The sequence below is a fragment of the Leptonychotes weddellii genome, chromosome 3, assembly GCF_054177405.1.
Source record: "Leptonychotes weddellii isolate Sample4059 chromosome 3, ASM5417740v2, whole genome shotgun sequence".
In the NCBI taxonomy this organism is placed as follows: domain Eukaryota; kingdom Metazoa; phylum Chordata; class Mammalia; order Carnivora; family Phocidae; genus Leptonychotes; species Leptonychotes weddellii.
This window is the reverse complement of record NC_138371.1, coordinates 19585429-19609208: the sequence shown is the minus strand read 5'-3', so window position 1 is coordinate 19609208 and position 23780 is coordinate 19585429. Positions and strand designations below refer to the sequence as shown.

Below are 23780 nucleotides of genomic sequence, written 5' to 3'. Positions count from 1 at the left end.
GCCACCCAGGCTCCCCTTCTTTTTTTTTTTCTTGTGGGGCTTACTCCTCCCCCAAACACACAGACACAGACACACACACACACAAATGAGTGAATGGGTCACAGGCCAGTTGCCTTAACTCCTTCTTCCTAGGGGGCAAAGATGAAAAAGACTGATAAGATTCAGTGCCAGGGAGAAATAAACAAGCTGACAGCTTTCAAATACAGAAAGGACAATTATTAGTAGGGTCCCTGGTGATAAGGTATGCAGGAAGAATAATTACAAAAAGTTACCACTACATGGGTGCCTGGATGGCTCAGTTGGTAAGCATCCAACTCTTGATCTCAGCCCAGGTCTTGATCTCAGGGTTGTGAGTTCAAGCCCCATGTCGGGCTCCATGCTGAGCGTGGAGCCTACTTAAAAAAAAAAAAATTACCACTTACAATAAGCAGTGTTTGGATTGAAAAAAATGAGAAACTTTTGGATTTAGGGGGTTGTTAGTTTAAAAAAGCAAATTATATAACTTCTGATTTCTCTTCCTTTTCTTCCTCTCCCTTGTGTTTCTACCTGGCTCCCTTGGATGCCCACCATCTCCAGATGATCTCGGCTCTGCTGGGGCTCTTTCCTCACCACACCTAACTTTGTCCTTGCTCTGCCTGCCTGCTTTCTGTCCCCTTCCTCCTCTTTAAAGCTGGCAGAGATCTTGGAATGCAGAGTAAACGCTCTACAGAGGCACCAGGGTTTTCAACTAAATACTGAGGCACACGTATACACACACAGGAACTTGCAGATTTACCCACAGGATTTTCAATTTAACAGAATTAATCGAAGTCATATGAGCTGAGTAGGCTCTGTGAGTTGCCATCCAGAACATAGTAAATACTTCTCTAAGTAAATTCAAATGATAATAGTACTTATAACTAGACTTTTTCATCTTTGAGGTAAGTAGACATTAGGTTGGGTTAACAAAGGAAGCTGTAAAAATAATCCTTCTTAGTTATTTTAAAGTTTCTATTCTGATTATAAAAGAAGTACATAACCATTGTGGAGAATTTGGAAAGTATAGGAGAAAAAAATCGTCTCTCTCTCTCTCTCTACACATATATATACACACACACACACACCCTGAGATGAATATTAGTGTACTATTTTACTGCATTTTTCTTCTGTTATTTTTTTAAAAGATTTTATTTATTTATTTGACAGAGAGAGACACAGCAAGAGAGGGAACACAAGCAGGGGGAGAGGCAGAGGCAGAAGCAGGCTTCCCACAGAGCAGGGAGCCCGATGCGGGGCTTGATCCCAGGACCCTGGGATCATGACCTGAGCCGAAGGCAGATGCTTAACGACTGAGCCACCCAGGTGCCCCTCTTCTGTTATTTTTGAGACATTGTGTGTGTATATACATATATGCACACACACACATGGAATTTATACTATACACACATATACATATGTACTATATATTTATATAATTGTCTCAAATATATATATATTATAATAAATAAATATTCTGCCTTAACACTGATGACTAATTATTTTAGGTCTTTTTTCTTCACTTTTTTGCATTTCCAATTTGTGCTTTAATGAATATTCTTTGCATTCACATCTTTTGTATTTCAGATTATTTCCTTAAGATAATTCTTGTAACTAGAATTCTTGGATTAAATATTTTACCCATTTTTATATATTTTGAAACACACTGCCAAAAAGTTTTCACCCTTTGTGAAAAAAATAAAACGATGCCAATTTTATAACTCTCAGTTGTAAGGAAGGAGCCCCTTTCCTCACCCAACTGCCCAGCCTCAGGCATTCCCATTGTTGTTTCCCATAGATAATTTGGATAGATAGCAGCAATACCAAATTCATTGTTTTCTTGAGAATTCTTGAAGAGCTGGTGTTACCCTTCTGTGAATTCTCTCTTGACCTCTCTTGTTCATAAGTGTGATTTTTCTGTGTTAACCCCTTGCTATTGTTTGTATCAAACACTTTCCCCCACATGTTACTTACCTTTGTATTATTATTTTCTTTCCTTGTTGTAGAAAAGTTTTGAGGTGGGGCACCTGGGTGGCTCAGTTGGTTAAGTGTCTGCCTTCCACTCTGGTCATGATCCCGAGGTCCTGGGATCGAGCCCCGAGTCGGGCTCCCTGCTTCTCCCTCTGTCCCTCCCCCTGCTTGTGTTCTCTCTCGCACACCTTCCCTCTCAAATAAATCAATACAATTTAAAAGAAAAGTTTTGGGTTTTTATTCAGTCAAGATATACTTTTCTGTTGTCTTGAAGGTCTTTTAGAAGTAATGGGACATTTGCCTAGGTATAGGTATCATGTACTTGAGATTATGGGTGTGAAAGCACTCTTATAAACTGAAAGACACACTAGCAATAAAAGGAGCAGGGACTCATTAACCCCCATAATTTTGCCACATTTTGAAATTAAACCATAGGGTATAGTATTATCTAGATCAGCACTGTCCGATAAAAATATACCGCAAGCCACCCAAGCAATTTTAAATTTTCTCCTAGCCACATTAAAAAAGTCAAAATAAATAGGTGAGATTGAATTTCATAATATCTTTTCTTTAACCCAGTATATTCAGAATATTATCATTTCAACATAAAATCGCTATAAATCTCCTAATGAGGCATTTTACATTCTTTTCGTTTTTTTTCACTTTGGTACAAGGTCTTCAAAATCCCGTGTGTCTTTTATACTGAGAGTGCTTCTGCATTCAGACCTGCCGTGTGTGGCTGCTGGGGATGGAACTGGACAACACGGGGCTGGGTGCTGAAGGATAGCTGGGTCTTAGTGGGCTTCTAGATTCTGGATTCAAACAACCCAGCCTTAAATCTAAACTCGCCTCGGGCGCCTGGGTGGCTCAGTCGGTTGAGCGACTGCCTTCGGCTCAGGTCATGATCCTGGAGTCCCGGGATCGAGTCCTGCATCGGGCTCCCTGCTCAGCAGGGAGTCTGCTTCTCCCTCTGACCCTCCTCCCTCTCGTGCTCTCTGTCTCTCATTCTCTCTCACAAATAAATAAATAAAATCTTTAAAAAAAAAAAAAATCTAAACTCGCCTCAGTACTTGGGGGCAACAGCCTTCCTCGCGGGTACATGAATGGGTCATTTCTATCTTGCCAGAAACTGAAGTCCCCCTTTCCTGTCCATGAACAGGAATATAGTCTTCTTATCCTTTGGTTTTGGTGACAGCAGTGAATTGTCCTTCCCCCACAGTGACCTGAGCAGCAGGACTTTGAGCTGGTTTCCAGCTAGTTGATTAGGAATAACAATGTCACATGCAGCCTCCAAGCCCCTGTTCTTCCCACTGGCAGCATTCGCCAAATCACATCCTGAGTGTGGCCCTTCTCCTACCTCTGAGGCTCGGAGTGGGCTGGAACCCCCCAAATTAGACAAAACTGACTTGAAATCTCATTGCTCAGAAGCCCCATTCGTTCCATGGCCTTGCTGGCAGACATTGGCAGCAGGAGCCGTGAGCCATCCTTTGACTTAATCTGGTTAAAACCAGATAAAGAATTAGGTCAGGGGCCTCTGGCTGCGAAGCAGTCTGCTTCCAGAACCCTGGCAGAGCTGGGGAATGAAAATAAACAAGGAGAGCTGGAAAGGCTTTGCTTGGCATTTACGTCTGACTTGTTCTAGGTCAACATTCTAGCTTTAGTTCTAGGTCAAGACACATGAGCATTGCAAAGGATAGTGGGACTGCTTTAGCAAGCAGGGTAAGGGTGTACCTCTCCAGGGCACCCCAGGCAGTAATTCCAGGATGGTATTAGGGGTTTGAGACTCCGAGTTGTATGTAGAGTCAAACTGCCCAAACTGCCAGACCTTCGAAAAGTTTCACTTTACTATCTTTTAAGTCTCAGAGCGTCTGGGGGAGGAGCCTTAGGGCCTGGTTGTCAGCCCAGCAGGCTGGTCCTAGACCTGGGGGGATCGTGAACCCCACTAGGCCCAGCTTTCCCTGATTCAGAAGAAGGGCAAGTGGATAGTTCTGGAAGGTCCATAGGGAGGAGACCCAGATGCAGGTCTGTAGCCCAGAACTTTATCCTTATGTCACTGAAGAGGTGGGTCTGATCAAACTTGGAGAGAGAGAACTGCATCCGAGTCTGATCTACCCTGCCGAAAAGGCTCATTTCCATAGACCCTAGCCACCAACAGACGCTCCAGATGGATGAGCTGTCCAGGCAGAAAAGATAAAGCCAACCCTTGTTGGGAGCAACAACAAGCTCCCTCTGAGCCCCGGAGCCCCCAGGGACCTAAGTGCCAGGTCTCTGGGCCCTCCTTGGCCACCACTCCTCACTCCCCACTCCCCCAGGGTCCATCTCTCTGTTGTTTATCTCTTAGTACGCTGAGTTTCTCTGCTCTGTCGTTTGATCCTGTGCCATTTGGGCCGAGGGAGAGGCAGAGGGCTAATGAGCGGCCAGGCTGTGTAGGAACAGTGAAATACAATCCTGTCTTTCCCACTTACACACCCTATCTGGCGGATGGAGAAAATAGGCTTTTTATAGCCCTGAAAGAGGATGCCCCTCCTGGGTCCGTGGCCTTGACACCATTCAGAACCAGCTCTGTTTAAAGGAAGCTCCTCTGCGTAATGGACCGTGGCCTCCTTTCCTGGCCTGCTCTCCCCAGCCTGCCCCTGGCACTGGCATCTGGTCTCTCCTCTGGCTGCTGAGCCGTGAGGAGTGAGTCGACGAGGGGTAGCTGGAGAACAGAGGAGGGGGCCTGTCCCTATTCTGGACCCGAGTGGCTGTGCCAGAAGGCGCTTTTGGAATGTCCCTGCACGTTGTGTTCCATTTCTCTCCTTGTGTCCCAGTTTCCACATTGGTGACAAGGACAGCATAGTGGGCTAAATTTGGGCCTAATTGAGGGGCAGCTTAGGATACCAGGGGGAGCACGGGTTATGGAGTCAGACAGACTTGCGTTTAAATTCTAGGTTCTCCTCCTAATAACTGTGAGATCCCGGCTGGGTTATTTAAACTGTCAGGGCCTTACTTCACACATCTCTAGAAAGGGCTCCATGAAACGGTCGCGCTGGATTTTATGCCTGGGACGGCACCTGCCACACAGGGTGGCCTCAACATCTCTTATTATTTAAAGACACAAACGCGAAAAGAACTTTCGAAATATCAAATGCTTGATCAGGCACAGAGTGCAAGAGGGGAATGGATTATTTTGTTTAATTTCACCTTTCTCAAATTCATCATTTCCCCAAAATACGGAAATCAAAATATCTTGATGGTACAAACCAGCCTTGTCCACGAAAGGCACGGATTAGAGCCCAAGTAACTCTTTCTGATTAGATTTAGTGCCAGTTTCTAGATCAAAATAGGCACTGAATCACTGGCAGAATGCAGCCTTTATGTGATTTGTCATATTTCTTTGAATTCAGCAAACCCACTGGGGCACCCCTGTGTACAGAGGATTGTGTAAGACATGGGTGAACCCAGGTTCTTGTACCCAAGGATCCTACAATCTAGTAGCGAAGGGGACATTACAAATACCTTTTTACCAATGTCTATACAGTAAATAGCTCTACAACAGTTTTCATAAAGGGGCTGAGGAATTTCAAAAGAAAAAGCAATTATTTTCAATTGGTAAGAAAGGTGAAGATCTTTGAAGGTGGTGGCCTTTGAACTGAGCCTTGAAGAGTGAATAGGATTTAGATGGCTCTCGAATGAGGAGGTGAGTGAACGTGGTCAAAGGCACACAGGTTCAAGGCGTGCTGGAGAACAGACCGGTGGTCCTGTGCGGCGGGGGCACACGTGTGTAGGGGGGACGTGTTCATCGAGACTGGATGGTCGGAGCATGGCGAGCCTGCTTGGAATTGCAGCTTTATTCAGTAAGTGCTGGGGCACCACCCAAATCTGACCCAGAAATATACCCGACCTCACCTTCAGGAAGACAGCTCAGGGGTTGGGAGACCTTAGCTTCTGGAAGGAAGTGGAGGGACCAGTTTTGGCCGCTGCTCAGGCCAGGTAAAGCTGGGGTGGTGGGAATAGTGTGGCAGAGGGCAAATTGGCAGGAGCAGATGACTGGTCTGGACTGGGGCGTGTAGGACTGAGGGGAGCGGGCAGCGGGGAACAAAGCTGGGAGCGTGGGAGGGCGGTTGCTGGCTCGGGGGAGGCTGGCAGGGAGTCTCATTGGTTCTGTAGAGTGGCCTGTCCCCCAACGTGGAGACAGACAGAGGAAAGGGGCCCGTGGAGACCCTCAGTGGAGGCGTGGGGTCGGGAGGAGATTAGGAGTGACCGACAGAGAAGTAGTGACCACAGGAGCTGAGGCGTTGGGGGGATCATCTGGGCAGATGGTGATGGGACGGCCCAAGGCAGAACCTTGGGCAGGGTTTCAGGAGAGGAAGAGACAAAAGAAGAAAGGCCAAAGACAGGGAGCGGGGGAGGGAGGTCAGCTGGAGGATGCCCTGCAGAGGCAGCAGATCCAGACTCTCACACCCGCTGCTGCTCACTCCGAGGGGCGGGGGAATAGTGGACCTTTCTGTGCCTTCCCTCCTTTTCCCGCAGAAACCCAGAGAGGCACGTTAGAAGGGGCCGGCCGTCAGCAATCCATGCTTTAGGTTAGGGCGAGGGCCGCCCCTGACTGGGCGCGAGTGAGACGAGAAGGTGGGGAAGGCAACCTAGCGCTTGCTGTGGGTAACAGCTCCAAAGGGGGCCGCCTGCCAGGGACTGGCGAATTTGGGGGTGGTGAGGAAGTGAGAGCAGCAGGTGGAAGCCCCCCAGGGAAGCCAGTGGGCAGAGGGGCCTGGAGAGTGGGCTAGAGCTTGAGGCAGCTGCAGGGTTGGAGGGGCAGGGCACCATGGCTGCTTGCGTCAGGGAGTGACTCAGTTGTCCTTTTAAGAAGAATGAGCTGATTCCTTCCCGAATCCTTTTTCTTGGACGTGGCACATGAGGTCAAGCTTTTGGGTGTCCGCTGAAAGCCGCCCACTGGTGAGGTCTGGGAGGAGGAAGCCAGCCATGTGGGTGAGTGCCCTGGCCGGCTGTGGCTGTCCCGCGCGCTCTGGGGAGGACATGGCTGGGGTTCTGCGTTAGGCATCCTGGTAACAGTGTGGCGGAAGAGGGCTGCAGGCTCCCCAGGGACTTTTGCAAGGGAAGGGAGGTTAATGTGGCTGGTTTCCTTTCGGAATGAGAGGTGGGGCAGCAAGGGAGAGGAGCAGAGGAAGGACCTCATCTAGGAAACCCAGGGTTTTTTTTTTTACCCAGTCCTGGAGCCTGAAGCAGTTTCAGGAAAGTATGGGGAGTTTCATGGCTCTCCGTTGCAGACAAGTGTAGTTCAGGCCAAAATACTGACTTTTTCTCCTTGGTCCTCAGAATCTCAGATCTTTGCCGGTTGGGCCACCCCTCACTACCCACCACCCTGCGCCTCGGAGGGAATGGTTTTGCCCGTGTTGCTCTGCTCACAGAGGACGTGGGGAGGAGGTGGACAGGAGGGAGTGTGCGGAAGAAAGGGTCGGGATGAGTGGGAGGGGGCGAGGTCCTTTCTACCTGCTCTGAACTGAAGTCCCCAGAGGAAGGACTCGAGCACAACTTCCCAGCAAGCCAGGCCTTGAGAAGGATGTTGTTGGGTTTGGTAGCATTCTGGGCTAGAGCCTGGGAATACTTGGTCTCTAGAAAAGTTCTCTCCCAAGACTTCAGCTGTGTTTTCTTGGTTCCTCCTCGGGCGCAGCTGCTGTGGCTTCAGGTTTGTTTCTTCTCCAGTCAGCTGTCCTTTGCTCTTCCTCCACTTCCTTTCCGCCCTTCCCACCTGCCGACACGTCCCCTCCCTTTCTGTTTTAGAAGGCGGTGGAGAGTGGCAAAGTGCATTGGCCCCACAGCCACGCTGCTGGGATGCGAAGTCCCAGGTCTCACTTACTAGAGCGCACTTGGGCAAGTTGTCTCAGTTTTCTCATTCTCGAGATGTGATAATAATATCCATCTCCCAGAGTAACACACGTTATAGGAATTACCTGAGTAAATACATGTAAAGGGCTTAGAGCAGTGCCTGGGAAGAAGTAAGTGCTCTATACATATTATCTCTATCTCTCTATCTACCTCTCTATCTCTACTTTTTTGTAAATGCCTTGAGATTCTTTTAGATTTTGTCAGTTGATACAGGAAAAATATATTATATTGAAAGAGCCTATAGAAATTACGTTTCTAGGGGTGCCTGGGTGTCTCAGTCGGTTAAGCGTCTGCCTTCAGCTCAGATCATGATCCCAGGGTCCTGGGATCGAGCCCTGAATCGGGCTCCCTGCTCAGCCGGGGGTCTGCTTCTCCCTCTCCTGCTCCCCCTGCTTCTGCTGTCTCACTCTCACTCTGTCAAATAAACAAAATCTTAAAAAAAAATAAATTACATTTTTAGAAATTTAAAGTTATATATATTTGACCCATGAACAACATGGGTTTGAACTGCATGGGTCCACTTATACAAGGAATTTTATTTTGATAAAAACAGTACAGTACTGTAAGTGCATTGACCCTATTTTCTTTTTTCTTTTCCTTATTATTTTAATAATATTTTCTCTATCTTACTTTATTATAAGAATACAGTATATAGTACACATAATATGCAAAATACATGTAAATCGTGTATGTTAATGGTAAGACTTCCGGTCAACAGGAGGCTATTAGTAGTTTTTTTTTTTTAAGATCTTATTTATTTGAGAGAGACAGAGATAGCGACAGAGGGCATGAGGGGGGAGGAGAGAGAGAAGCCGACTCCCCGCTTAGCAGGGAGTCCAACTTGGGGCTCGATCCCAGGACCCTGGGATCATGACCTGAGCCAAAGGCAGATGCTTAACTGACTGAGCCACCCAGGTGCCCAGTAGTTCAGGGAATCAAAAGTTATTCATGGACTTTTGACTTCATAGGAGGTCAGCACCCCTCACTCCCAAGCTGTACAGAGGTCAACGGTGGTATATTTCCTGTAGAAATGACCCCTTTGAGGTCCAGTGACAAAGGACTCACTGTCTTACAAAGACTTCATTCTGAAAAGAAACTTCCTTCTTCCACTGATCTTCCTTCTTGGGGCTTTTCTACCTTTTAGTCTTAGTCCTGCATTTTGAGGGTATATAGAGAAGAGAAAAGAAGAGGATCCTTCCTCCACATAGCAGCTGTTGAGGCTTGAAGAATGCCATCACGTACCCCCAAAGCCCTGTGGTTTGCAGATCCGTCAGCCAGGCCGCCACGACATGGCTTCCAAGCACCTCATCTCGTCTTGGTCCCTCTCCTGGCTGTATCACTGTTGGACAGGATGCCTCTTTAGGCAGCCCCCACCCCCCGGTGGTTCTGTGTGGAGTGCAGAGATGCTCATGATTAATGCAGTATAATATACATTCATTTTGGGGGCTACCTTTAGGGCAGGCTCCACGTGCTATTTATTTTGGGAAGCCCAGACTTGTGCTTGGCACAAAGCAAGTGCCGGAGAAATGCAGACTGAATGCCCCATTTTGGGTCAGTTTGGAGCTTTTGGTTGATTCAAACCCTAGACCTGTCTTTGATGTGAACTGCTGTGCAAGTGGGTCCCTGCATCGGCTGCTTTGGCTGTGTTCTGCTGTTTCAGCCTAACAGTAGGATGTATCTCCATTTATTCCTAATAAATTTCAATGTATAGGTTTTATTTCATAGGCTTTATTTGTTGCATATTTTCAACTCTTGTTTCTCTCCTGCCATATATCAGCTACCTCTCCCACCTCTGTGGCCTTTGATTTCACGAAGTCAATGATAAAAATGATGACGAGGCCCCCACACTGAGCCCTGTCCTGCATTACTGAAAACCTTCCTCCAGACTGACATCAACAGTTTTGAGTACCCTTCAGTAGTTGCAAAACTACCCTCGTCTGCGTTATCCATCTCACATTTCTCTGTGAGAAGCAAACATGAGAGAATCTGTTAGCAGATGTGCCCCCACATATTACGTCTCTCTCTGACTTATCGGATATTTCCCACCATGTACAAAATGAAGGAAAACTGGACTAGAGATGCAGGCCATATGATTTTTTCTATCCTTTAGAGAATCTCTCTTCATCGTAAATAGAAAGTAGTATGAGATGATATAAACTGGCAAAAATTGAAAGAAAGAGATAGCAGTTAACAGTGTTCAAAGGATTCACTTTACCAAGAAGCTGTCATTTTCAAGTAAAAGTATTGGGGTCCCATTCACTGTGCCATACCTTGATGTAGATGTTTAACTTCCGTACAAGGCAATGTACGGAATGTTGTTATAGCCAATGTGTCAGTGTTGAGTTGAAGTGGAAATTCCCGAAGGGAATTTTAGTTAGGTGATGCTAGAAAGAATGATGGGGAGCAAAAGGTCTTAAGGCATTTTTTAGTTTTAAGGCACATTTAGGAAAATATTGTAATTTTTTAGGGGACATTTTCTATAAAACAAATATATATACATTTTTAAAAGACTTTTATTTTTTTAAAGATTTTATTTATTTGAGACAGAGGGCGAGCATGAGTGGGGGAAGGGGCAGAGGGAGAGAGAGAAAAGGACAGTTTATATTCTGATACAGAATGATTGCTAAAATATATTAAGTGAAAAGTACAGGATATAGTATGCCAGCATTTATGGGGGAAAAAAATGCAAGGGTGCGGGAGAAGTTGATAACATTCCTTATTTGTAGAAAGGGCACTGATGGCTGGGGGACAGGGCCTTTATTACTTTTTGGATTGTGGATCATATGAATGTATTACCTAACTTACATAAACAAGCCATAGATATGCAAGAAAAGGAAGCTGTGTTGGGGTAGCAACAATAACTAGTCACTCTTTTCTGTTTCCTTTTTTAAATTAAGGGTATGTAGACTTTGGAAGTAGATTTGAATTCTGGCTTGACTGCTACTGGAAGTTGAGCATGAGGGAAGTAACATAACTCATGCAAAATTTGGGAAAGGCTCTTCTTGCCAATCAAATACAATAAAGACCATTTCTTAAAGTTCAGTTTGTGACTGTCTGATCTTGGGATATGGAATAAAGATGACGATGAAGCAGATTTAAGCCTGGGTATGAGCATCTTCTTCTCCTGAAGATGATTTTTGACCATCCAAGAAAGACAAAAACCAAGATACCCTAATGCTTGGGTTTCAGATGGTGAATAGGTTTTGACTCAAAGTTATTATGGATCAAAAGTTAACTTTGAACTGATCATTAGATCCAGACAGAAAGATTCAACATATGTTTGTAAGTAAGGGAATTGAGTGGTTAAGTCAATGGTAGCTGGACCCCTCTCCCCTCTTATAAGAACAGTCTTGCCCAAGTGAGAAGCTCTGCTCTGATGGACAGAATTTCAGGGGAGGCACCATAAAGCATTCCTTAGACCCAGAAAAGGACTGCTATTATATTTGTGTCATTGACTAAGTCACTTCTGGGACAGAAAGATCGAGCCAATAACACTGCATTCTCTGTAAGCCATAACCTCGCTCAGCTAAATAGGTCTATATATGCTGAATGTTGTCCCCCAGGAGCAAGAGGTAGGAAAACATGAGACTAATATTTTGTGCGGTAGTTACAGTTTCCTTTTTGTTTATGTACTCAGTGAACGCACTTTGTAACATGAATCTTTCGGATGCAAGGACCAGAGAAAGAACTCCAGTTGTCCAAACCTACGTGGAATTGTGTTGGATAACAGAGAGTTCCAGAAGTAGGAATGACTTCAGATGAGATAGGATCCTGAGGCCCAGATGTCCTTAGGCTCTCTCTCTCTCTGATTCTTTCACCTTTGTCCTCCTCTGAGAGTTGACTTCTTCCTTAGGCTGACTCTTCTCAGGGTAGTCACAGTGATGGAGCAGTTCTAGTTAGTTCTAGGTTTCTTACCCTCTCACTACATTGTCCAGGGGAAGGGAGAACATCTCTCCTGGTCACTCGTGAAAGCCTCACAGATTTAGCTGCATCTCCTTTGATGAACTGGGTTAGGTGCCCATTACTGCCCCAGTGGGGGTATGCTGACTGATGTGAGGTATTGGATTTCAAACCTGGCACCCCTTCAAAGGATTCTGATTTCATCAGCCTGGGAGATGGATCTCGTGCATTGGTATTTTAAAAATGCTCCCTGGATGATTCTAATATACAGCCAAAGTTGAGTGTACTACTGAGGAATAAGGTAAGAAAAAAAGATGGGAAAGCAAACTTTTCATTTTCATTTTAGACCCTTCTGTTCTTTTAGGGTTTTTACTTCCATGTGATTATATTATTTTTATAACTAAAAATAAGTTGATCACTTTTGAAGTTGTTCCTAAGAGTTTAAGATGACTTAAAATATATATAGCCTCTTGTTAGAGTACATTTCTCTATATGCATACATCACCTTTTTTAGCAAGAAATGTCAAGTACTTTTAAACTGTCCCATTCATCCACAACCTCACAGTAATAGAGTCCTTTGTTCTCCTGTCTTCTTGTTGCCTCAGCCTTCTTATCTGGCCCGAATCTGGTGGGCCAACAAACAGAGAGGAGAAGCACCTCAGGAATATGCTCTACGTGCCCTCAGTAACACACTTTCAATCACATGTCTTTCACTTGGACTCGGCTCTCAAGTACCTTATGCAACCAATTCTTTCTTCCTTCCTTTCTTTCGGGGGGGGGGGAGGGGAGGGGCAGAGGGAGAGGGATAAAGAGAATCTCAAGCAGACTCCCTGCTGAGCATGGAGCCCGATGTGGGGCTCCCTCTCACGACCCTGAGATCATGACCTGAACCAAAATCAAGAATTGGAGGCTTAACTGACTGAGCCACACAGCCGCCCCCTGCATTATTTCTTTTATTACACCTTTGCTAATTGACTTATTGTCAAAGTTTCAGGCCACTGTATCAAGACGAGCACAATGTATTGCATCAGGATTTAGCAAAAGACAAAAGATAATTTTAGAAAATAAGACCAACTTTTGATGTCTAGTGGGTTTGAATTTCAACTCACTTGTGAAGAGTAATTGCTCTTTGTTATTTTTTTTTAAAATTATTTATTTATTTTAGAGAGGGAGGAGGGGGAGAGGGAGAGGGAGAATCCCAAGTAGATTCTGGGCAGAGCACATAGCCCAGTGTGGGGCTCAATCCCAGGACCCCGAGATCACGACCTGAGCTGAAACCAAGAGCGGGACACTCAAATGACTGCTCCACCCAGGCACCCCTGGTCTCTGTTATTTTAAAATTATTTGTCTAAAAACAAAGTGTGACGACTTAAAAATTGTAGGACACCACAAGACTTGCTTTTCTCGAAGTATCAGGGAATAGGTGAGTTAGTTTGTTTAGCTGGGTGTAAGATTTTGTACATCACCGTTTCTCATTTGTTGCATTCAGATTCTGTTCTTTGGGGTCATATTAAAGACAAATTCAAATTCCCTCCTCATTTATTTTATCAAAAGCCAATTCTTAGTTAAAACCCTACCCATGCTTCTACTGGTTTTAGAGCTTTACATTTTGCGCAAAACTTCCAGATACTTTCATATGTGATGATTATCCATGACCATTCTGTCAAAAGACGACAATAATAATCCAGATATATGAAGCGCATGGTTTCGTCCCGTTAATCTTAACAAGCACTTCCCGTGCACAAGTCAGTTGATGCATCATGTGGGGATCCGTCCATAGCAGATTTTTCCATGTCATAGTATCGCTTCTCCATCAAGCGCTTTTATTAGAATAACAGATACTGAAAGAGAACGAATTTGTAGGACATGCAGTGTTGGAATTTAAGAATAGCAAAATAGCTGATAGGTGGGCAGCAAGAAGAGAAAAGTTAAAAAAAAAAAAGTCTGAAGCTTGGACGGCTCAGTGAGGCTGGGGCTCTGAAAGGATAGGATTTGGCTACTTTGAGCTGAGGGAACAAGTTCTGGGGCATCAGCCAGAACTGGCCATCAGCCAGTCAGAAGAAGCCAAGAAAGCGTCTCAGAGACCTTGAATCACAAGTTAATGAAGCCACCTAGTGGTTTGTTACATGATTTAAGGTTGTGTGAAGACAGAAGGCAAAACTCATCTGCGGATTTTTTGATTGTGTGGGTTTCTTGAATCAAGTGTTTCTAAAAGCCCGATCACTTTCCATTTAAGGAGGACCCGTTTCATTGAGAATCAGCGCCACGCTGCTCTGTGTAATATTTTATTTATTTACAATCTTCTTTTTAGCAAAAAGGACCGAAGCAACTCACATGAAAAGACAGTGAGAGAGCACAAGACAGAAGATGAGAAGAGAAAAAGCATGAATAAAGACATAAAAAGTAGCTTGAAATTTTGGTCATTCAAAAATGCTTACGAAATCCTATCAATTTTCCGTGAAAGGACTCTGTATTTTCATTTGGTGGAAACTGATCAGTTACAAATAATGTCCAGAATGATGAAACAGTTTTCAGGAAAAGTAAAACCATATCTGATGCTAAGAGCTGAGCACTTTTTCTTCTGGAGATCCTTCCAAATGAAATACTTCCCTCAATCCTCATGATAGAAACCATCCTGAGTCTTGGAAGATTGTTTCTTAATCGTGTCTACCCTGACTTGGAGGAGAATGTGCATCAAGTGCCCCTTTCAGGGTTTGCATGAGCACACGTGATCCTCAGAATAAGCCTCTGAGGTCGGTAGTACTTGTGTCCCCCTGCTGCACAAGAGGCCATGAGACACAGTTATGAACTTGCCCAAAGCCAGGCTGTTAAGAAATAATGGAGCCCGGACCCAGACCCGGGGCCCAGACCCGGGGCCCCAACCCAGGACCCCGACCCGGGCAGTATGGTTCTAGCAGCTGTGTTCTTTTCCAAGATGCTACGCCCTGAATGGCCAGTGTGGTACAATAAGGCCCATCCAATGAGAACAACATTACTTGAGGTTTCCCCCCAACTTACACACTCTGTAGGGGATTATATATATCACGCACTTTAACACAGTGCTCAAGATGAGGGCAGGGTTGCATATTCCCAAGATGAGTCCTTTGACTCTGCTTTCTTCTAGGGCACAGGCCTTATCGCTGACCCCAGTCACCACACACTCGTGCCCACACATGTACACACGCGTCTTAGGTTCAAAAACCGAAAAAAGAAAAAAAAAGAACAACCCACAGAAGACCAGGAAACAGTACTCAAATTCCCCACTTTCTGACTTCTAAAAAATGGCTGAAATCCTATGCCCTTTTGATGGCCTCTCCTTAGATACGAGACCTAAAACGCAGTCGTAACAAAACCCCCTTTATTTTGCTGGTTTTTTGTTTTCAAAGTGGAATCTATAATTATTTGTGAATGGCAGCTAAATTGGTTTCTCTTAGCCAGTCATGAAAATTGATTAGCAATGAGCAAGGCCAGCCTCGACAGGAACTATAGGGAAATAGTGTCATCATTGAAAGAAATGCGGTTAGAGAAGTCAGAGTATCACATACTTGGGTCTTAAATTGAGCATTAAGAATAGTTGTGTGGTTAATGTTTTTGCTGAAAGGAAAAGGTATTCTCCATAAAATGACTGTTCTGTATAGATAAGACTTCTTAACAATAAATGTCCATGACATTTAAAAGAAACACTTAGCTTAATAAAGATGCTTTTTTTTTTTTTTTTAAGATTTTGTTTATTTATTTGACAGAGAGAGAGACACGGCGAGAGAGGGAACACAAGCAGGGGGAGTTGGGGAGGGAGAAGCAGGCTTCCCGTGGAGCAGGGAGCCCGACTTGGAGCTCCATCCCAGGACCCCGGGATCATGACCTGAGCCGAAGGCAGATGCTTAACGACTGAGCCACCCAGGTGCCCCAGCTTAATAAAGATTCTAACACTCCTGAAAGATTCAAGTTCTGTTTGGGGACCAATGTGATGGCCTACTGCCCATAAGATTGAAATTTTCAGAATGATAGCTTTTTAATAGTTCTGAAGAATGCCTGAAAGATTCGCCCTATCATGGAACAGAAGTGAAAGAGAGTGTTGATGAGATATGGTGAAGAAAATGTTGGCTGGGAATCCAGAAACTTGGGATTCCCAGGTCTACTTCACTCTGATAATAAAGGAAGAAGAAATAAATTCTTGGTGTGTGTCGTTTTTCTCATGGACTTTGGACTCAGACCTGGATTCAAATACCAATTCTGGTACCAATTAGCTGCATGGTATTGGATTCCCCAGTTAACGTCTTTGGGCCTCGGTTTCTCAAGGGATAAAATGGCTTTGGTAATACATGGGTTTTATTAGGGGCTCACTGCATGCAGGTGTTGTGCTCCTATATACTTTTAATCTTAATAACGGTCTGGAATGAAGTCGTCACTGTTATCCCCACTTTACAGGTAAGAGCACTGAGACTGAGACCAGGAATGAGGAGAGTTTAACGAATGCCCCGAAACTGGTAGCCGACAGATTCCTATGGACTCCTTCTCACCGGTGCCCTCCTCTCTTTCCAGACAGGTTTTGAAGCCTGGTGAAGAGGAGACCCACATGTTTCACTTAGCTTTCGTTTGGGAATTAGGTAGCAGTGGAGGCCGAGGGGTAAAAATAAAGCTGCATTTTCATTTTCCTACAGGAGTGGCAAAAACTCAACTACGATATCTACACCCTGCGGCAGATTCGGAGGGAAGTGAGAAATAGATGGAAACGCATTTTAGAGGATTTAGGTGAGTCTGAAAGTGATCATGGAATGGTGCAAATCACCAGTGGTGATCATTCTTCCCTCTCTTCTGCGTGCGTACGTTGTGTAAAAGGCACGTCGGTGGCTGACTGATGGGAGCTGCCGCGTACTAATTATGGCCCCAAGCCTGTCCTCCTTGTATCCTCCAGCATAAACATCTGATATTTCTGTTACCACCAGCCCGTCTTGAGGACAAATTTTGCCATGTGCTCCTGCATCTGTCCTCAGTGTGGAGTATCCCAGGGCAGGGGAAGCAGGTGGGCACTACCACGGAATGTTTTTGGCAGTGTACTTCATGGATTGAACTAGATGAGCGTGATTGGCCAGTTAGGAGCCGCTGTCTAAGAAGAGGCAGGTTGGAAGAAATACTGTTTGTAAGAGAGACAGCGAAACTCGGTGTAGACTCTCAGAAGGAATAAAAGGTAGGGAAGCTTCCAAGTTGGGACATAACCTGTGGCATGGATATTGGGGATTGGTTTTTCTTAAGTCGGCTAGGGTCGTGCTGCAGTAAACACGGCCCCTCATGTTGTAAAATGACCTCGTTTTAGTATTTAAAGCATGAACATATCGAGTTTGAAGTCCTCCATCCTTCTGCCTTGAAAGAGAACAGGACACCTTGGCATCATACCTTTTCACATGGGGTGTACCTGGTTGCTATTGCCAGCCTCCATTGCTTTAGTTGGGATACAGTGAGATGGGATGGACCCCTGCCCTCTTTACTCACCATTATTGTGACCTAATTGTCTCCTTTTATAATGTGAGTTACCCCAGGCAGGTGTAAATCTCTGAGTCTTTCATATTTTGGGGTGAGTAATTTTAACCAGACAATTGCCTCCCAGGGAAGGGCATTTGGGCTTGGAGACGTAGAAGCCTGGAGACAACCACTTTGCGGGTCCCAAACTGCAAAGGCAGGTAGGGGAAGAGTAAGGAGTGGGAGGAGGATTTCAGTGCCAAAAAAAAAAAAAGGGGGGGGCAGCAAGCTGTCAGTGGATGAGGATCTGAGGCTTAACTTGGAAGGGAAGTTAACGAAGAAAATTAAATGAGAAGAAATCTCAAAGGAGCTTTAATTAAAGACCCTACCAGTCACACTGACCTGGGAGGGAGCCCATGGAATGGTGCCTTGGCTCCTGATGTTTGTTTGGAGTCCACATCTGGGTGCCTTCTTAATCCCCTGTAGGACGGCCATTTCCTGTGACTACTGTATTTACATGAGGGGTAAAGTTTTTGTCCCCGTAGGTTTTCAAAAGGAAGCCGACTCTTTGTTGTCAGTGACGAAACTCAGCACCATCAGTGATTCTAAAAACACAAGGAAAGCTCGGGAGATATTGTTAAAACTGGCTGAAGAAACCAATATTTTTCCAACAAGCTGGGAGCTCTCGGAGAGATACCTCTTTGTCGTGGTAAGTGGATGTATTTTTTTTTTTTTTTAGGATTTTATTTATTTATTAGAGACAGAGCATGAGCAGGGGAGGGTCAGAGCCAGAGGGAGATAGAGGGAGAAGCAGATTCCCTGCTGAGCAAGGAGCCCAATGTGGGGCTCGAACTCAGGACCCCGGGATCATGACCTGAGCCGAAGGCAGACACCTAACCGACTGAGCCACCGAGGCGCCCCCGTGGATATATTTTTTTACATGCCCTCATTTTGCTTTAAATTTTTCTTTTCTGTTATTCCAAATACTCATCATTCCAGCACCACCAGCAACACCACAGCTCGAGGTGGTATCTTATACGCTGGTTTCCAGGGGCCAGCAGCATCAGAACCACCTGAAGGGCTTTAAATATTCAGATTTCCGGATTGCACTCAGCCCTATTGAGGCTCGGATTGTGGCTCAAGAATCTGTACTTTTCAGCCACTTCTGCTCTGCGGTCAGATTTTTGAACCATTTGTAGGTCAAAGAGATGTGAGAAACATTGTGTATATAACCTAAGATTAAAAAAGCATTTGAAGGGACTCTAAGAGTGTGGAACGTTTCTTGGATAATGTACGCAAAGGGTTAAGGGGCATCTCTAAATCTGTTGAGAAAAATTGAAGAAATGTTTTACTTGCTCGTGATTATTTCTAGGGCGGGTATTGTTATTGGATTGGTTTTCCCATCGACGTGGTTGAGTTCCCATCTTGACATTTGTATGTTTAAATCTTTGGCAGGATCGTCTCATTGCTCTTGATGCAGCAGAAGAGTTCTTTAAAATTGCCAGCCGAACTTACCCCAAGAAGCCTGGAGTCTCAAGCCTACCAGATGGCCAGAAAGAACTGCACTACCTTCCATTTCCAAGTCCGTAAAGGAGAGTCGAGGAGGCAGAATTGGGATTCCCCTCTACTGGTACTCAACAGCCAACCCAAGTTGGACAAATGCATATAGAAGACAGTAAGCAAGTGGAGGGTTAGCTAAGTGAAAAATGATTCTAAATCCTATAAAAAACTAAGGGTTTGGAATATTTGGTCTTCAAGAGGATGTTACTGTAAGGAGTATTCAGGTTGCGTTGAGATACACTGGTGATCTTGTATCAGGGAGTTGGCCGGTGGGATCTTTCCTCCTGGCTGATTATATTTCAAGAACCCACTGTCCCCACTTTGGTTTTGGTTGTGCAATAAGCCTATTGGGAGAATGGGATGTTCTAGGTGAGAAAACAGTAAGATTGATAGAGCTATCATTGAGCCCAAATATGGATTACTGAATTTTAAATAATCGTTATACAATATAGGCTAATGCCAAAATAATACCAGGCATTATATGACCATTCTTTGATTTGGAGGATCCTTCAGAACCTTGCAGGTGTCAGAGGCATCATCTTGAGTATAAGTCATGATTATTCAGAGGTTCTGATGTAGCAGATAATAGAAATATCTAACAGTGCTGCCCAGAAGGGACTTCCAAATAGATCGATCCCAGGCAGAACTCCTTGCAGCGCCATGTCAAAAAGCTCCATCTTCAGTGGTGGGACTTGCATCTTAAATTCTCAACATTATCAATACCTGGTTACCTCATTTTGACGTCTCATCCATTTCTAGACCACAAGCCCTTGCTATGTTATCTGGGATAGCATCTATCAACTGAAACGTTTGACCTCCACTTCTTTCTCTTCTCTTTAATCTGCTACTGGCTTTAGTGGCTGAGAGTCGCCCCTGCCCAGCGACCCGCAGTGCAGACTTGCAGCTCTGCGTGTGCGGGCGGTGTTGCAAGGAAGGTCATTGCTGGACTCTCTTCCCGTTCGGAGGAGGATTTTCAAGATGGAGCAATGCTGCCAGTATGGCTTGCTTCTCTCTCCACAGACTGCGAAGTCCAGCCTCGGAAGTTACCTGCCACTTAAGCAAGGAGCTTGCAGGAAATAAATCATGGTTCACATTACTGAATAGACTTTCAGAAGCTGTCAGATGTATGGGTAGATTGCTGAGAACACTGGCAATATTTTTACTCCTACAGACTTTGCTCTTCTGAGTTCAGATAAAAGGTAACTTGTCTTTAGTTTGTCCAGGGGATTGTGACGTGAAAACTTGCTGACCGGCTCTTTTGATAGTGTACACAAGGTTTGAAATATTTCTTAGAGGAGATACATGGTCTCCATTTCTTAATGCATTGCAGACCAATTTAACTGACATGTTTCAGGAAGATTCTTTCTAGTATAGTAAGTAAGTTAAAAGTTTTATTTTTTATATTTAACGCTTAACCTCGCTCATGTTGTTTAAAATTAGCCTGCAGACAATTTCCCTCACTTCTGTAGGCTCTTGCGAGATAAACGTACAAAAAGTGAAACAAATAAAAACAAAACATACAAAAAATAAACAATAAGTCTTTGAAATCATACTGTTTTCATGTCTGTCCTTGGAATTCGTGTCTTCTCTTTCTGCTTTTTTTTTTATGAGATTGTTTGCGTCTTTGTAGAATAAATTGTAAACATTGTCTTTATTTTTGGTAATGTTTGAGTAAGGGTAAGAATGTCTCTGTGATTATAAGACACATGGAAATATCCAGGAATTTTTCCTTGCAGGGAATTAAAAAGTTTCTCTATTTACTTTTCAGTTGGATGTGTGTGATATTTCCAAGAAATAAGAAGGAAGAGGTCATTCTTTCCATAATCCCTTTAAAGTAAAGGGTAAAGAAGCTGATAGGCAAATGGGTTTAAGGACCTCCCGCTTGTCCTCAAGCCATTCAAAGGGCAGATCTGTGCTCAAGTCCAGGGGACACCGCAGTACCTGACAGGCTCAAGGGTGACTGCAGGGACCACTCCAGAGCTCACACAGTGTTCAGCAGGACCTGGATCCACAGATGTGCAGGGGCTGGAGGGTTTTCCTACTTTCTAAATGTCTCCCTCTTGACCACTGTAGTATTTCTCAAAGGTTCATTTGTATATACAGGGTGATTTCAGATGGTAGAGACGAATGGAAATTTCCATATTAAAAGTTACTTATTTTAGGGCGCCTGGGTGGCTCAGTTGGTTAAGCGACTGCCTTCGGCTCAGGTCATGATCCTGGAGTCCTGGGATCGAGTCCCACATCGGGCTCCCTGCTCAGCAGGGAGTCTGCTTCTTCCTCTGACCCTCTTCCCTCTCGTGCTCTCTATCTCTCATTCTCTCTCTCTCAAATAAATAAATAAAATCTTAAAAAAAAAATTACTTATTTTAATGTTCACCAGGGGGAAAACCCTATAATTTGCTGATTTCCTGTTTCATGGATATTATTGCAGTAAACAATCAAGTGTTCATGTTTTCTTAAAGGGGGCACCCAGGAAGGCACAGTGGACACGCTGACCAAGGTGACCAGGAATGCATTGGTGAGGGGGCAGCCACATCACTGAGAAGCTCAGTGGTAAGGCCTGTGGTCCAGATGCTGTTCCAGAAGTGTGTTCACTAATAGCAATGGGGATGGAAGAATAGGGGCCCAGGGGCAGTGCTTCACTGCCAGAAGCAAAGTGGGCACAAGGATCATAATGAGTGGCCGGTCTGAGGGTACCTGCAGAGAGAGTTGGAGATGGTTAATAGAACACAGCATCCCTAGAGGCAGAATGGAGGGGTAACCAATAAGAATATTGCTCAAGCTGTACCAGCGAAAGATCTCAAAGATGGATGACCAGGAGATAGATAGGGTACAGCCACCCTAACAGAAAGTTATGATCTCTTGCCAAGTTTCAGACCTTGGCTATTTTCCAGACCCAAAAACTACTTACTGAAGGACAGTCTAGATCCCCAAGAGGAGGTCTTTGCAACACTGCTGCAAGTATATATGGCAAAGACTCCCCTAGTTCTTCCTCAAAACAACCTGTGGTTATTCACCTGAGTAACTGTACACTGGGGAAAAGAGTGTGCAAACACACTCTGAGGATGTGGGACACAATGTCCAAGTTGACACTGATGCTCAAGGACAAGAGTATCATGATAGTGTGCCTTTGAGAATGGAGGCCTGTGGGATTTATGGCGTCCTATCCCAGGTCTAAATCACAGTAGGTCCATTGAGTCCATGGGTCTATCCAATGGTCATCTCCCCATTTCCAGAATAAATTATTGGGCTGAGTGTATTTGGGACTTGGCAGGCCCATCATTCATTTCTTGGCCTGTGAGTTAAAAACTGTCCTAGTGGGAGAGCTTAGTGGAAAACTCTAAAACTCTTCCAGCCCCCGACCGTGATAGGAAACCAAAATCAACATTGCATCCCAGGGAAGTGGCAGAGATTAGTGCTACCCTTAAAGATCTAAAGGTTACAGGAGTGTTGGTCTTGACCACAGTTCCATTCAATTCACCACGCTGGCCCCTGTGAAAACTAGATGGATGCCAGAGAATGAAAGTGGATTATTGAAAACTCAACCAAGTGGGAGCCTTAATTGAAGCTGCTGAGCTGGATGGAGAATCTTTGTGAGAACAAATTAGCACAGACTCAGCTAACGTGGAATGTGGCCATTGATCTGGCAAATATGTTCTTTCCATACTCATCAGAAAGGCAGACCAGGAATGTTTGCATTCACTTGGGATGGACCACAGTAACATTTGTGGACTTGCTCCAGAGCTAGACTCTCCCACCCTGTCTAATATAGTCCAAAGGAATAGGTACTGGGTGGTCATTTTGCAGAATATCACATGGGTCATCTCTATCAATGGCATTAGATCTGAGGAGTACGAAGTGGCAAATGCATGGAGAAAAGACATACACTTCAGAGGATGGGAGATAAATCCTACAAAGTCTCAGGGACCTATCCCTTCAGTGAAGTTCTTAGGGGTCCAGTGGTCAAGGGCATTGCTGGAACATCTTCCCCAAAGGAAAGGTCAAGTTATTTCATCTTTCACCTCCCACACTGCTAAGAAGGCAGCAGAACGCTTGGTAGGGCTCTTTACGTCCTCACCTGGAAATACTGCTCCACCTCAGATAGCTGGGCGACATGAAAATCTTAGACCCCTGAGGGAGGTCTAGGGCAGGAAAAGGCTCCAAAGCAGGTCCAGGCTACGACCCTGCAGACACCTTTGATTATAAAAGTCTTGGGGATAAGAAAAGATGCCGTGTGGAATTTATGGAAAACTCAATAGGAGAATAACAACACAGACCTCTAGGGTTCTGGGGCAAGGCTGTTCTATTTACAGGTGAGAATTACACATCATTTGAAAAACTCATCAGGAGCTGGGTTTTTATCAGACCCACCAATGCATAAGTGATCCATTTTTTCCCTTGTTATTTTAAAAAAATAAACTTAGTTTTAGAATAGTGTTAGATTTACAGAAAAGTTGCAAAGATGGTAAAGAGGTGCTATATGCCTCACACGAAGTTTTCCCCACTATTAACATCTTACGTTGTATGGTACATTCGTCGCATCTAATGAGCCAATGCTGACACGTGATAATGATGAACTAAAGCCCATAGTTTATTCAGATACTAGTTTATGCAGAATGTCTTTCTCTCTTCCAGGATCCCATCCAGGACATCATATTGCATTTAGTCTCCATGGCCCCCTAGGTCCCTTTTGGCTACAAGTTTCTCAGACTTTTCCTTCCTTTTGATGACCTTGAGAGTTTTGAGGAGTACTGTTCAGGAATCCAGAGGAGAGAGATGATGGCCATTATGAGCGTGGTCTTGAGACCAGTTGAGGCAATGGGGCTCCAAGTTGTCCAGTTAGCCTTCTTCATTTCTCAGGAGGCTCTCCCAGAACTTGCCATAAAGAGCCAGCTGATCTGTGCATCGCAGGAGTGGACTGTAGCAGGGGTGTGGGGACGCTGCACAAGCCTGCCCTCCTTGGGGCTGGATGATTCCCTCAGCTGCTGGTG

General features: G+C 44.8%; 1 protein-coding gene across 6 annotated transcripts in view; it reads left to right on the top strand.

Moving 5' to 3' along the window:
* The window catches only part of MREG (melanoregulin), a 58190-nt gene extending 37851 nt beyond the window's left edge, over positions 1–20339 (top strand). For 2 of the 6 annotated variants that reach the window (XM_006735002.3, XM_031029924.2), the window contains exons 3-5: positions 16434–16524; positions 17775–17938; positions 18685–20339. In XM_006735002.3, coding sequence (XP_006735065.1) covers positions 16434–16524; positions 17775–17938; positions 18685–18819 — 390 coding nt within the window. In that variant the 3' untranslated portion in view covers positions 18820–20339. The remainder of the gene's footprint in view (positions 1–16433; positions 16525–17774; positions 17939–18684) is intronic. The other 4 variants (XR_014143397.1, XR_014143395.1, XM_081813664.1 and 1 more) reach the window with 4 other exon arrangements.
* The last annotated feature ends 3441 nt before the right edge of the window (positions 20340–23780 follow it).